Source organism: Notothenia coriiceps, unplaced genomic scaffold, assembly GCF_000735185.1.
Source record: "Notothenia coriiceps isolate Sejong01 unplaced genomic scaffold, NC01 NC01_scaffold00036399, whole genome shotgun sequence".
NCBI lineage: Eukaryota > Metazoa > Chordata > Actinopteri > Perciformes > Nototheniidae > Notothenia > Notothenia coriiceps.
The window spans coordinates 341,031-356,735 of NW_011369100.1; the positions used below are offsets into that span (position 1 = coordinate 341,031).

The window sequence follows — 15,705 nt, forward strand, 5'->3', positions numbered from 1 at the left end:
GATAGGCAGCGAAGATAGACTCCATGTTAAATAAGTCATGTAAACCAGAATATAAATAGTTTCTAATAGTTAACCTGTAGAAATTGGGTAAAAATAAAAACATGTAGTATCAAAGGATAGTATCACAGATTGACGGACCTCATTGGTGGCCGTGCACAGGATCTCGACGAGCACGTCTTCGTCCGTTCCCGCCCCCTTCATGGCCTTCCTCAGCTCCTTGGCAAAGTAAACATTAGGAGGCTCCAACATGGCTACGGTGGCCTTCTCAAAACTACCTGTCAGCTCCTTCTTAAGGACTTCCTCCAACTCCTGAACAGAAAAAGAAACAACTCCATTTACGTATATGTGTAAATAAATGTAGGAGCATGATAGAGGGAGTGTAAAGGTACTTACGTCATCATACTTCTCAAAGTAGGCCTGCTTGATCTCCACACGCTGAGCTGCAGAGCGATTGGCCAGGATCTGAACAATGACTTCTTCATCCGTCCCTGCAGATTATAAAGCAGTACATATCTTTTAGTAATCAGCCCATCGAATGGCCATTATCATTCATCATAGGGAGCATAGATTTAAAGTGGTATAACCCTACACTTCCTCCTAATTGGTTCTATGGGCTGTTATGTTTTATTGGTAGGCTGAATGAGCACAAGAAGGTTGGAATTAAACCATACACTCTAGCTTGTGTACTTCGCTCTTCATCGGCCAATCGAAAGGGCAACAAAAACACTCCCGTTTGTATCCCGGCTGTAAAATGGTGGAACAAGAACCCCATTGATAAAATGGAAAGCCAAAAGTTTACAGATCTTACTTCACAGAATGAAAATCCACCTGGATTGACTGCGAGTTGCCCAATAATTTATAAAAACTGCAGTACTTAGAAAGGTTTCATTTGGCTGAATGCACATATAGTCACTTGCTTCAGCTAAATGAGATGTGATACAATTATGGGAGCTTCACCATCAAGGCAGTATTTTACTATTATAAAACTTCTTAGAGCCTAACCTTTGAAGGCAGTTTCTATGTCTTGTCACCTAACCGTAGAAGTATATTATTAAAATGGCAGCAAGGCAGACATGTTTCTGGTAAAATCAGAAATACAGTTTTCTGCTTTGAAAATTATTATTCAAATATGTGTACTAAACGCTAATGTAAGGTAATTAAATACATACAATTTCTGCTTTTAATTTTAATTTGTATAATTGCTCATTTGATTTTGTTTTATCTGCTGGTTATATTTGTCTCGCTACAAGGAAAGTTGTAATACAAAAATAACTGATCAAATAAGAGGGAAGTATTGCTGATATTGATATAACAACACTGCTGGCCTTAAAATGTTCTTTGTGCTGTGTGGCACCAGTATGTTAACTTCTATCTTCAATTTATCTGAGAACTTTTCTGATTAATTCAATATATATTTGTGGATCCATTGTAAATGCACATTAAGTAATGGATGCAATAATCACACACAAATAGAGAAACCAAGAGACTAAACAAGAGAAACAACAAATTGCGCAGTTATTGAAGAAGAATGAGACTACACTATTCATACTTACCTAGACCTTTACAGGCTTTTCTGATAGCCTTGATATCAGCAGTGACATCAAAATCCTCATATGGGACAAGGGTGGGCTAGAACACAAAGTGATATGATCATTACAAAAAAAGAAGATACAAAACATAAATGAAAAGCAAACATATACAACTACACACACTGTTAGGAATGGATCATGTATCCTATAATTACTGACAGAGGTGGATAAGTACTCAGATCATGTACTTTAGTAAAAGTAGAAGTACCAGAGTCTAGGAATACTCTGTTACAAGTAAAAGTAAAAGTAGAAAAGTATTAACATCAACATATACTTAAAGTACCAAAAGTAACACTACACATTGTGCAGATTGGTCCATTTCAGAATAATATTTATTATATGTTTTGATTATAAATGTTGATGCATGTAATCAAAGCTAAAGGTTTGAATTACTTTGTATACTGCAGGGTAGATTGTGAATTTACTCCAGGTGGAAATAAAGTCTGATTTAATTGTTGATTACATTTCACATCATTTATCTAAATCTGCAAAGGAACAAGAGGTACAAAATAACTGTATTGGAGTAAAAGTACACCATTTACCTCTGAATTCTAGTAGAGTAAAAGTACAAAGTAGCATAAAATGGAAATACATGTATCTCAAAATTGTACTTAAGTAAATGTAATTCACAGCTCCGAGTACTGTATCTATACACTGCAAACTGATGTAAAATGTAAAATGAAATAACAAACAAGCTAGAATCCCAGTGAAGCATGATGACACAGTGAGGTTGTAAGGGATCATCACAGGGCCTGTTACAGTAGGCCGGTCTCCCGCAGGAAAAGGGTGCAGCAGCAGGCTGATCGCTGAGTCATGCGGCAGTCTGTGGGCAGCCTCCTCTCCTCACCCCCCTCCGTTAGCACAATGCAGCCTTATTGATCAGCCTTTCCGAGAAATGCCTCGTCCCTTTTTCTGCTGTTGCCCAGGCCTTACAGGACTCTCCCTTTGCTCAAATAAACTGCGCAACTTCTGCCACGCAGCTGTCAGAATGTGTTGTTTACATCTCCTGAAGTAAATAACACCCTTAGAATAATCTCCCGGACGCTGCATAAGTGATCATCACAGTAAACTAGATCGTTTCAAAGCTTTAAAAGTGGCTGATCCTCCATTTTACACTAGCCTAATAACAAATCTAATGTTGTTTTTAAAAGTTGGGAAATCCCGTTTTCTTACCTGCACGTTCCCCATTTTAATCCAAGATCGCGCTGTCAAAAGTGACTAAGTGATAAATTAGTGGAAAGCTGTGTTGTTGAGCGGCTTTGCAGTGGATGTGATGTGTCAGTCCGGTCGGTTGTTCGGTTGTTCCTGGAGGACGCCCTGTCCGGTGCTGCAGGGTGACGTCACTGCCGCTTGTTCATTTAGTGGGGGGAAGATAATTATTTGCAGCTTGAGAAACTGTGTGTCATCATAACAACATGTGGTCCTGGAGTTGTATCAGACATATTTGCTCTCGTTCATTATCTCTTCAGAAATGCTTTCATTCAGTGTTTAAACATCCATCCATCCATCTTCTCCTGCTTATCCGTGGTCGGGTCGCGGAGGAAGCAGTTCCAGCAGAGAGCCCCAAACGTTCCCTTCCCTGGCCACATCAACCAGCTTTGACTGGGGGAACCCAAGGCGCTCCCAGGCCAGCGAAGAGATATCATTCCTCCACCTGGTGCTAGGTCTAGCCCTTGTCTCTTCCCAGCTGGAAGCGCCTGGAACACCTCCCAGGGAGGCGCCCAGGCGTTTAAACATGACATAGCGATTTAATCGTGCATGTTTGTGATTTTTTATTTTTGCTGTTGTATTTGTTGTAAAGTTTTTTTTATTTTAAAGTGTTTATATTGCATGTACAGCACTTTGGCTCGACCAAAAATCGTTTTAAAAATGTGCTATATAAATAAAACTTGATTTGATTTGATTCTTTCCCTCCTGATCATGTGCTTTTTCCTGAGGTGGGTACCAATTCCAGATAGCTGTGTAATTGGCTGCTGAGCGTCAGATTGAATAATCATGTGTTGTGTGTTGCAGGTGCTTTCCTTACCCCTCATTACTTTGGCTGGCAATTTGGAGGGGCAAGCATTTTGGATTTGTTTTAGTTCAGGAGATTGTTACACACTGCATATTCTAAATTTAATTTCTATTGGTTTTGTTCATGTTGCTAGCTGTGGTTAGTGATGTGCAAAACTGAACCAACAAGTATTTTTGAACAAATATTTGAGTGTCCGTAATGAACCGGTTAAGCTTTTTATTCAACCTCCAAGTAGTCATGAATCCACTTTATATTATAATATCCAACAATTTAAGAAAACAAACCAATAGGTTGCATTTTAATAATCCAAACTCAAACAGGATAAGCATTGAAGAACGTTGTATGTTTTATTTTAGTGGGTGATACTTGCAGTGTCACTGTGAACCTGATAGCATATTATGCAAAGAAATATAAAAACTTAAAAGTTCTGAAAAGTTTGTTACATTTGCATATATCAACTCACAGGAACCGATACTGTGAAAATAGTCAGTTTGCACACCACTAAGTTTGATGCCATATTTATATAAATACCTCTAGTAAAGTGAAGCCTTTTTGGCTACATCTGACCTGGACTGGACCAACATGTTTTCGTTTTGCTTTTAGTGAGATGGATATCCGTTAAGTTTGGCTGTTGGTTAAAGAAAGATTTAATTTTCCTTTGAACACTGTAGCTCAATCTTAAATTAGTAGTAGAAGTAGTTGAGATCATAACTACTGAGTTACACAAATTGGTGTTATTGGTGGGCAAGGGGCATTACCCCTGGACCACTTTGTTTCCCACTTCGCGGCCCAAGTTGGGATCATAAAACGTAACGTGTGGTTAAGGTCGAAATTAGGGCTACGTTTGTAGATTGGTGTAGTCCAAGCAAGAGCATATAGGGAATTAGGAAGTCAGGACGGGCAGATAGCAGTATAAAGTACTCGTACAGATACTTGATTTAATAATCAGTGTATTGATTTTGCTAATGCCTGTGTTTAAATTGTAACAAAATCAGCTTATAGTCACCGAAAGAGTAGAAGGCCTTTGTCCTGAGAAAGGGCTACGGTCCATGATTGAATTAGCCTTGTCATGAGGTCAGCATTGTATAAATGATGATATAAGAGAAGACACTCTGAAAGTCCTTTAGAGGAGGACTTTGTGCGCCTTTTTCTATTCTGAATGTAGAGTTTGATTCATCACTTCAAGTCTGTCACTTTTAAGAAAACTAAAAACTCGATATTTTAATTATCCACATGATGGCAATGTTGCACAGAGAGCAAAGTACATGCCAAGTGAACTGAAAAAAACACAATACTGAACAGACCAAAGCAATGTCAACTGGTTTTTATAGAAAGATTTAATCCATGATTGAGAACAGGGTATTTACTGTATGTACATGCAACACAATAAGAATGTAAAATATAAGTACTCCTGTGTCGATGCTACACCATTTTGTAACTTTTTTGGAGTCACATCATATAGTATAACTAGCATAAAATACATTTAGTGGGCAAGTTACAACATTCCATTTCATACAGCCTAAAACCATCTGATAGAAAAAAACCCATGTGAGTGCAGGCTCATGTTTATTATTCATCAAGCCTTTTAATTTTACTTTATGAGCAAAAAAAACGGTTATTTTACACATTTTTCTTGATAAATACATGACAACATCTGACATCTATATTTGTAAATCCAATGTGCTCCTTAGTCCTCTTTAAGTATTACATAACAATGTTTTTTTTATGCCTTGTGGTGAATTTGAGTGTAACAATACTGCTGTATTTTCACTGTCATGCACAGACAGCTTCAGAAGAAGACTGCGTTGTGTGTGACTGCGTTTCATTATTTGTAGCTGGTGGGTGGATGATCGCGGGACAGAAAGGCGAACTGTTGTCGGAGATGATGTTAAAATAGTAAATGACTCATCTCCCGTTGGCAAGAAAGTGGCAAAAAATAGCTTTGGTCATGCATAGTCGTGGTTTAAGCAATTGAATATGTGCAAAGATTGGAAAGAAGGTGCATTCAGGCAGATGTTAAAATTGGCGACTAAGTGACAGTAATAATGCATTATTCACATCATCCACCCTCGTCGTGGTTTGGTTTGGTCCTTTAAAGACTCCATCACATTATTTTATACATGTGGAAATACTACCGCCTCCTTTAAAAGTGGCATCCAGGGCATGGATATCAAATAAACGGTAAATAACTATCAACATAAGGGAGAGGCTCATGGATATTTCATCACTGCGCAACTGTAACTGAAAGCCATTTGCAGTATGTATGTACATTATTGATGGCAATGCACATCATTTTGAAAGCATCAGGAACATAGGAGGAAAATACCATAAGCAACAACATCAAAAGTTCTCCGGTCATAGTTCAGTACAAGTTCTCAACTAAATTTTAATTTTTTACAGTTATTGGATGCTTTACGGTTTGCCGCATGCAATGGTTGTTAGGAAACAACAATACTGTATATCGAGCAACTGAAATATACATTTTTCCTCATTTAGAAATGAAGCTGAACTACAATCCCTTTTTATTCCCATGTTTCACTAATCAAACAGATCATTTTCGTTCCATGAATTATGCATTTGGCCTATAGCTAAGGCATCGCAGCTGTGTCTGGAGCTTTGGTCCTGCTTCACATATCCCATTTTATCCATAGGTCTTTTTTTCCCCTGTCGCCTGCTTGTTTCTTCATTAGCATCTGAGGCAGTGAGTCCCCACTGACATAGTGTGTAGTGTAGAATATCATCGGCGTAACAGATGAACTTCAATATTCGATAAGCCGATTATGTAAAGTTTTGGTGACAAATGATTGTCTGACCTGCTGGTATGTACAATTATGATTCAGGTTTAAATGACCTTGATGTGATAAAACGAACACAATGTAAGTTTGCAAGCAAAAGTGCAGACCAAAAAAGTGACTTCAAGGTTGCAATGAAACAACGAGATGTAATGCATTTAGCAAGTAGTTTGGATTATTTTTTCGCTTAGGTTAACTTATCGAATTTTCAATTGATATCATTCTGTTGCTTTTTCCTCTGTGTTGTCAGTCTATGAATAAAAAAAAAATACAATCATTTCCCCAGTCATCACACCATCCTCCCAGGATCTGGCTCCTGATAGTCCCATGGGCAAACATCCACCACCTTGGCCCCGACGATGACCGCGGGTTTGGTACTACTACTCGAAGAGCTCTCTTTCTTCTTCTCTGGTGATTTTCTAGTCTGAGCAAAGCTGCTGAGTGAGGGCTCGATCTCCCGTGAGAAACCCTCCCCCCTCCTGATCTCCATCATCTCTGGGTCCCTTGTAGAACTCCTCCGCCGCTCAGAAACCGGCCCTCCACACTCCGATGACTGGCTAACGCGTCTTCTCTCCGACGCCGGTTTGCTGGAGGAGCTCCGCCGTTCTCTGCTTTTCTCTCTTGCCTTTTCCTTCTCAGCTTTGTGGTTGGATGAGCAGGAGCCTTTCCGCTTCTTCTTGTGTGTGCTGGGGCTGTTGCAGGACTTCTCCTGCTTAGGTGAAGGTGGGCTGTTGTAGTCCCAAGGGCAGATCTCTACCATCAGGGTTGGAGGCTGCAAAAGGCTTCCTGTGGACTTGGAGTGGTCTGAGTGGAGTCCCTTGGGTTTCCCATCAGTGGGTGTGACGCTTTTCTTGCGTGAGATCCTGTCCGGGGAGAGGGAATCTGAATCTCCTCCCATTATGGGCTGCTCATTGAACTCCCAGGGACAGACGTCGGGCTTTAGAGGGAGAGGTGATCTTGGTGGTCGGGTTTTCCGGGTTTCCTTGCCTTCCTCCCTTTCTCCTCCTTTATCTTTGGAGCGTCTTCTGTTGGAAGGGGAATACCCTGCTTTCTGCCTCTGATTGGACCGGCTACCTTTGGTGATCCCAGAGCTGCTGCTGCTGCCTCTCCGGCCTGCAGTGGTCTCTGGAGCAATGGAAACATGTTTCTGGGTCTTAGCTTCAGTGGGAGTCTGAGCGTCTTCGGAATCCCAGGGACAAACCTCAGACACATCGTAGAGGTTCCGACCGGTCTCGGAGCAAATCGACGGCTGGCTGCCACTCACCTGTTAAAAGAAAATATTCAACAACTGCTGTTTTAATGAAAATATTGAAACATTTCCAAAAGTACAAGCTGTTCAAAAACTTAACCCAACACCCAATTGCTTGATTAAAACCTTTTTGTTCAAATAGTATTTTTTGAAGATTCATAAATAAAGAGTACCTGTTGTTTCATGATGCCCATCTTCAGGGGGGACTTGGAGTACTCCACTGACTGGCTGATGATCATCTTGGAGTAATGCTCAGGGGTCTCATCCACCTCAGACAACATCCTGTCCTCCTGCCCCTTCAGACCTTTCTTACTGGCATCCTCCACGCTTTGCGTCTTGTTGGTCAGCCCCGGCATCTTTTCCTTGGCACTGGCAATCACACTCAGAGACTTCTGCATGATGGAGGTCCGAAGGTGGAGCGGTTTCTTCTCGTGGGTCAAGTTGTGGACGCTGGCTGATTTCCAGCACAGTGGAACGGACTCTGTGGACTCGGCTGGTTCCAGTCTTGGTGGGGTCATGGACGGTTCCAGCTGCTTTTTAGTATGTTTCCGGCCAATCAGGGAACCCAGTAGAGATCCTTCCCCACCACCTCCCACAGGAGTAATTTTGTCTCCTGCTATCGAGCCAGTTTGGCTTACGGTTTCTTCATCCTGGTCACAAACATGGTCATAGCTGTGCGACTTCTTCAAGCCAATGACTTTGTTCTTCAGGGAACCATCCCGAGATTTGCCTGAGGGAAGGTTAACAATAAAATGGCATCAAGGTGCGCAGATTTAGTGATCATGTATGAAGAAAAGCCCTTAGAAACAAATGAGGAAAATATATTCTGGTGACCTTGTTCTATGTCTGACCTTAAAGGTTTTCTCTCTTGTGTTTTTGTTCACAGATGAAACAAAAAATATCTAGCAAGAGAAAGTATCTTGGCTAAACACAGAGGAAAAAAATAAAGACCGTCTTAGACCATTGATAGTATCTGTGTTTTGAACCATTGAAAAAAGAATTGCAAAAAATGTGTATTTAAAGGTCCCATGTCATGCTTTTCCGGTTATTACCCGTCCCCATGTGTGTTATGAAGGTTTTTATGCATGTAAACGGAGCCTCGCAGATGGGGCTGCTGCAGCCCCCTCAGCAACCCTCCCCCTTCCAGCGTCCATTCGCGCTGTCTCGCAGCAAGCAGGAAACCACACCAGTAAGCTAGCTCACACTGTCAGCTCCTCGCAGCAGCGAGCCAGTGGGCGAGCTGACAAATCAGAGCACACTGGGCTCACAGGGAGGGGGGGGGGCAGGAGCTCCAACAAGGCGTTTAGGACAGAGAGTGAAATTCAGTAAATACACATACAGAGATGCTGTATGAGAAAACCAATGTGAGTTTGGAAAATTGCACAATGTAAATCTATTCTAGTAGACCTCAACAATGGAATTATGATCAGTAGAAATGGCCATGACATGGGACCTTTAAGTTAAAAACCTTAAAAGTGAAATGTTATTCAGTATCTCTTCTACACTTTGGAAATATTCACAAAAATGAAGCACACACAATTGAACTTTACTGGTTTCTGGCTAAGCTCTCTTTAGTAGCTCAGTCCAGTAGCAAGGTTTAGGCAGCTTACAAACCCTAACCACTGGTATTTTGAACATACTGGTGTTCACAAGAAGACATGTTGACAGTAAGTAACCACAAGTGGAAATTAAACTACCAATAATGGCTGAATTAGATTTGTGTTGCTTCAGTTTCATGGAACGGATAAAATGTGTCTTACCGTGGTGACTTGGTTCGAATGGGTTTCTTCTCAAAGTGCTACGGTTGCTGCCGTGTTCGCTGCCATCCTCGCGACTGCACTGCCGATGTATGTGCATGGTCTCAGGGATCTCTGTTATCCGCTTCATCAGGGTGCGACCCAGACCTTTCTTGGAGTTGCGCTTCTTCTGGAGGTGAGGGTTGTTGGCGAGCATCTTCTTACATTTGTAGACTTCCAGCTGCGCATAAAGCTTTTTCAGCTCATCCTGAAAATGGGAAGGGACTGTAAATAATGGGCATCTTTGGAATAATTTCATTTCTACAGTTGGATTTATATTTTCATATTCAATTTCCAGGTATGAACAACAAAGGTACTTTACCCGTATATCCTCTGGGTCCAAGCTGTGCTCACTCCAGGCCGAGGTGATGCTGTTGTTGAGGTAAGAGCCAGACCTTCCCATGTCCAGCTCCTCCTCGTAAGCCTCGGTGGCAATATCATCCCTGGCCTGAGTCCCTTTGGACAGAAACTAAGACAGATGGAGAGCAGGGTTGAATAATGTCATCAGTGAGGCTGCTGGAAAGGTGTTACATTGGAAATAAGGTTTCTCAAATTGTATGACTCTGCCCTATAGGAAACCACTAATAAAATATAGTGTATACCAATATCTAAATGTTGGCTAAAGGGGTCATTGGAGGAGGGCTGAGTTGACCAAGGTTTTCCTGTAGCAAAATATTGACTGATATGGATGTTACATAATAAAAGTTACTTTCCTGCCCACATGGATTTAGTTGAACTTAAAGAGAACATGAACTGCAGAATATAGAACACAAACATGTGGGTAGTATCCGACATGCAGTGTAAGAAAAATAATCTGTTCTTTTGGAAATTATAGCATCTGGAAACGTTCTTGTTGAAACCAAAAATAATAGTAAGAGCCTGAAGATGAAAATAATAGGCCTCCTTTAACAAAAGTTGACCTCCATCTTGTTTACTGTTGGAGTCAACAAAGATGTTTCTTCTTAAGATCTGAACTCATTTTTAATAAAAGCTGAGATAATTATGTTGATTTAAAAATGTTCTTGCGTTTTTGTATTTAATCCAACGCACTTGCGAATTGAGTATTCAAATATTAAAATGTATTCAGCTCAGTTTTTGCAGGCACTAATATCATCATTACTTCAAAGTGGAAAAATGAGGTGAGGTTGCATTTTTTACAAACATTTAGAAGAGAGGAAAATCTATTTTCTCTGACTATTCATTGCCAAATCTTTCATCTGGATTAAACAACAAACCTGTCAATACAGAGTACCAAATAGTTAGCCCAGATTCAGGAACAGAAACTGTGAGATTAACATCCTCCCATTGTGCTTAATTATCCCAGCGTACTCAACTGACTTGCAGTTCTAAAGTGCCTAATTTAGAAAGAATGAAGGAACAGAGAGCGCTGATGGTGTGTGGCATTCCTTACACAGCAGGAGAATTAAATGTTTTCCATCAGACTTGAGAGATTGCACATAAAGACACCCGCGGGAGTGCTCAGCTAAATCTCAGTAACCACTAACGCAGTTGGAATGAGTTTAAGGTAATGGTACCAAATGTGCCTCTGTGCATCTGTGTGTGTTTCTAGATGGCTAATATCAAATGAACTTGAGATGATTAATGGACTGTTGTATACACAAGCTACATTATGGCCGTAGAGGAAAACTCTCTGTACACCAGTCACCAACCTCCATTACAATTTTTCAAATAATGCTCTTTTAAGAAAGAAAAGTTAGACTTCATGCATGCAGCGCTATTTAGTTATATCTGTCGGATTAATGTTGGGAGGTAAAAAGTACAATATGCACCTAAAGGTCTCCTATTCTGCTATTTTTAGGCGTATATTATGGGTCTCAGATATATATATATATATATAAAACATTATGTCTATTATGTGTTTTGCTCAAAATACCAAACAGATCATGCATTTTAGACATCCCTCATATCCCTCTGTTTCAGCCCTGTTAGAGAAGTGCTGATTCTAGGTCAGTAGCTGCTGGCCCCGCCCCCTTTGGAGTTTTTAGCGATTTGGGTATGGAGGAAAAGAGAGAGGGTTTTGTTGTCTGACACTTTGTGAGTTCCCTTACACACCGGGACACATATTTATGTATAAAATACATTAAAAAAGTGCATTTTACATGATAGGAGACCTTTAAGTAAAGTACATGTACATCAAACTTGTATTGCTTACTCAGTTACTTACCAACCACTGACTGACATTGTTACCTAATGTAACCCACTCAAATAATGCAGTGAGTTAATAACGCTTTTCACCCTGTAATAAACAGCAGCTCCCACTTGGGGCAGTGCTGGGGCAGCAGAGTCTGCATTTGAAGGATAGAGGAAGAGCAGAAAGTGTTGTATGAATGTTTAATAAAATGCCGGCTATGTTAATTTAATATTGTTCCTTCTATTTTTATTATCTTCCGCTCCTCATTGAAAGCAACCTTTTACATGGAAGTGTTACACTAATAACTGACACGGTTGACGGAGTGTTACCTTCGGCACGAGCAGCAATCCCAGAGTCACAGTCACAGTAAGATGAGTGTGAGTGAAAATCAACATGAGCATCCAGTCAGGGTGAAGCCCGGGCACCAGAGTGAACCTGCAGAAAAAACAAAAAAATGTTGAGCAGTGTACTTGGTTTGTCTGTTTTGTAAGCTCTGACAGAAAACACAGACCTTTAAATCAGCCTTAGAGCTTTATCCTCTCTCCTGGCAACCACACTGTCTGACTTGGTAAGGAATTCCACAAGCAACACCATCACAGGCAGAGGCGTAACTATCAACGGTGCAGCCGGTGCAACGCACCGGGGCCCAGAGCCGGCCAGGGGCCCATGCAAAAAAAGAAGTTTTTTTTGGGGCCCCAATGGCATTGACCGGTTCACGCAGTCTTCAAAGTAACCAAGCAACCTAAATTAATTTGTAATTTGTCTTTCCAATGACCTTGCTCCCTTTCATGACATGTGATACCTTGTGTGAAGAACGAACCGTTTAATCAACCTGTACTGTACTGTAGCTAGCAGCAGCAAGTTCGGCAGCATTATAAAAAATGTAATAGCTTGCATTTATAATGTAAAGCAAACCAAAGCACGAGAGCAGCGCTCAAAAGAGAAAGAACAAGGAGATGTAACGGCTAAACTGACAAAATTAGACCGTTTTTTTTGTCATACATCATCCTCGAAATCGAGCGTTAACGTTAGCAATGTTGATGTGCAGCAGCAGCAACTCAGGTCACAACGGAAAAAGCAGTCTCTTCTCTTGCCACCTAAAAAACGGACTACTCCCCCGTACCTCTACCCGGGAACTTAAGGACACCGCTGCAGTATGTTATAACGACCTAACGACTCCGACCACGTCCTCAACACAGACTAAAACCCCCCGTTGTTAGAGGCGCCATCACGACACACCCTGTCCACACGCGTGGCGGATCACCAACCAAAAGGTCCGGGCAACCGTAGACCCCTCGTTCTATCTGCGCCAAACGTTAAAGGTCACACACCGACAAAGGTCAAACACGACAAAAGTCAAACACAGACAAAGCGCCGTCGTGTCTCGACATCTACAGATGACTGGGGCGCGACAAATAAGCTCACACTCTTTTTCACCACAACTTGTCCACAAGACGTCCGACGGACTAGGGCGAAGCAGACACCAGTTTCCTCCTCCTTCTGTTCCTCTGTGAAGAAGCGAAGTATCTAGCGACCGTATATAAGCTCCTCCCAGGAACGAGGTTCGCACAAGTCGCTGCGGAAATAGGACACTAGCGTTCTACCTCTCTAATACGGGTATCAACACCATCCGTTTTACGTAGGCAGAAGCCTAGACTTCTTCCGGTAAGTCCCGTCTACAGTACTCGGACTTTTGTTTTTGCACTTCCGCCTCACTTTTGTTCAGTCATAACCCCTATACAAACCTCTTACGAAAAGACAAATCATAAGAGTTCCGCCCTTTTCCGGAACTGCGTTCCTGTTCTACTCCGAATTCCCTCGATAGCCTAGTCTTTGTACTGCTTCACTGATAAATAGTTTTTCTGTTGCACTTTTTTCAGGTATGACCTATGTGTGCTACCAGTTATAATGTGTGCCTCCTACAACCAAACAGCACTAGCGGTAACCCCGGGGGCAGAATTTCCCCACCCCCCCCTGACACTACGGGAAACCCAAGTAGATCTATCCCACACCGATACGACAGAACTAATGGAACTAACCGTCATTCGACTCCCGTGCGACCCAGACCACCCCGGGGGACCCGTCGATAAATTTCGGAGGGACGAGGGGAGACAGAAGGGAGGACGAGCTTTTCCGTGGACCAAACAACTCATACATACTCAAAGAAGTCAAACGGAAGGTGAAACACAGTGAAGTTGGTGAGAGTGTCGAGTATCGTACAGGTACAACGTTACGAAGTGGACGTAAATGTGGATGACTATGGTCGACTTTAGGTGTGGAGTACGAATGTAAACAAAACCGTGAATTTAATTAAACCGGGATTTAAACTTGAAGAAACGAAATATATTTGTAGAAAACAATTTGGCAGACTATACCAACAGACGGAGAAACAACACCGGAAAAACTTCGCGTCCAGTATTGTGGTGTTCTTATCGTCAAAATTTTCCCTCACTAAACATTTTATAGGTAATATTGCTTTTTTCATTTTAGACAAATGTCGATAGGTATCTTTCATTAGACATGTCATACAAAGAACACACACTCTCGACATAGGTATCTAGATGAAGTGCAAGCAGAGTATTCAACAACTCTCGTGGTCTAGAGAAGTACTACGAACTACATTGAAGTTATAATTTTTTAGAAGCGGCCCCCTCGTACGGGGGGTCTGGGAGGATCTCCTCCAATCCAGGTGGGGGGGTGGATTTTGTACAAGTGTACCTATTCCTATGATTTATGTAATCGTGGTCGAAAAATATACCACCGGATACTGGCGTTATACAAAGACAAAACCACCAAGCACGGTGGTTGGCACGTACATACGTGTTGTTCAGTATCCACGCGATCTTTTATCGTGATTTCGTGGGACGGTTACACACACTTTCTGTTATCTGGAAACATGTCGTACAAAAAGATTTAACTTCAACCACAAACAAACAACCAACAACTGCCCGTCACCCACACGGGGGCACCATTTACTAGACGGGGGAGGTAAGTTAAACAAGATCTCGCATCCTCCGCTAGGACGACCCGGGGGCGTCTCACAAGAACATCGCGGTTGACGAGTTTGGTCCTGTTGGGACACTATCGCCGGGCACAGTTAGTGTTACTTCGACGGTGGGATTTCGTATACGACACACAATAACAGGGCAAAATGAAATTTATTCCTGGTAATACATTGGTGTTTTGATTGTAGTCGTATGAAAGAACTTCTTACTGGATTTTAGGGATAGTAAACCCTGGTAATTGTGTAATCAATTTACAGAAGAGACGGCCTTATTTAGTTTTCTCTTTAGACTGTTAGCTCAATCAAAACGTAGGTCACCTCTACGACCGACAAATTTATAACGTCCGAAAACCCTTTGTAGGCGAAACCGATGTAAAAAAAATCTGGTCCTCCAACGTCGAAACAAGCAAATGTAAGTTTTATATTACATATTTTGACAGTTATAAGAGTTTGTTCTCCGATTTTACGACCTACCAGTCTGATTGAACATTGATAATTTACTTTATTTATCGAAATTTCCAAAGAAGTCCACTAAGCCACACGGTTGCACACACTTACAGAGTGTAATTCCGGAAACTAGTCACCGCATTGTTCCAACACTAACCGGGGTCACGTTTATAACGAACCCCAGCGTGGGTAGCGGGGTTTTGTATTCGCGTGCGACTAGCACCCGAGTGTGTGCGTGCCTTTTGTGTTTGGTGAGTCTTCGCCGGTGTACATACTCCCGGTAGTTGTTGTCGGACCGGACCCGGAGTCTGTTGGTGTCCGACTGTTGCTGTGTCGTTTGATTCTTCTCCTAATTTTGGTGGACAAAGGAACTCAAAACAGAGACCCCTACCCGGCCATTCCGGATGTATCTTGGCCAACGAAATTATATGAAAACTAGAACCGCAGCCCCCAGAGTTATGTCCGGTATTTCAGGGACATAGCCCTAACCCCGGGACCCCCCTTGACAACCTGGGTGGCCCGGCCCGTGTCGGTTTAGGTCGGAGAGGAGTGACCGACCGACCACTTTCTTCCAACGTGTCGGTGCCTATGTCGAAGGTGAACACCTCGATCTACCGTTACTACCACCATCCGTCCCCTCGATAGCAATCGAGTACCGACGG

General features: G+C 41.9%; 2 protein-coding genes across 2 annotated transcripts in view; both read right to left on the reverse strand.

Moving 5' to 3' along the window:
* Window positions 1-3,100, reverse strand: part of anxa13l (annexin A13, like) — an 8,365-nt gene extending 5,265 nt beyond the window's left edge. The window contains exons 1-4 of the mRNA XM_010792317.1: window positions 2,763-3,100; window positions 1,554-1,629; window positions 394-488; window positions 139-309 (exon numbers count right to left, since the gene is read on the reverse strand). Coding sequence (XP_010790619.1) covers window positions 139-309; window positions 394-488; window positions 1,554-1,629; window positions 2,763-2,777 — 357 coding nt within the window. The 5' untranslated portion in view covers window positions 2,778-3,100. The remainder of the gene's footprint in view (window positions 1-138; window positions 310-393; window positions 489-1,553; window positions 1,630-2,762) is intronic.
* A 1,822-nt stretch (window positions 3,101-4,922) lies between these two features.
* Window positions 4,923-15,705, reverse strand: part of LOC104963727 (probable G-protein coupled receptor 158) — a 31,173-nt gene continuing 20,390 nt past the window's right edge. Inside the window, exons 2-6 of the mRNA XM_010792368.1 lie at window positions 11,922-12,027; window positions 9,763-9,909; window positions 9,405-9,648; window positions 7,818-8,374; window positions 4,923-7,659 (exon numbers count right to left, since the gene is read on the reverse strand). Coding sequence (XP_010790670.1) covers window positions 6,685-7,659; window positions 7,818-8,374; window positions 9,405-9,648; window positions 9,763-9,909; window positions 11,922-12,027 — 2,029 coding nt within the window. The 3' untranslated portion in view covers window positions 4,923-6,684. The remainder of the gene's footprint in view (window positions 7,660-7,817; window positions 8,375-9,404; window positions 9,649-9,762; window positions 9,910-11,921; window positions 12,028-15,705) is intronic.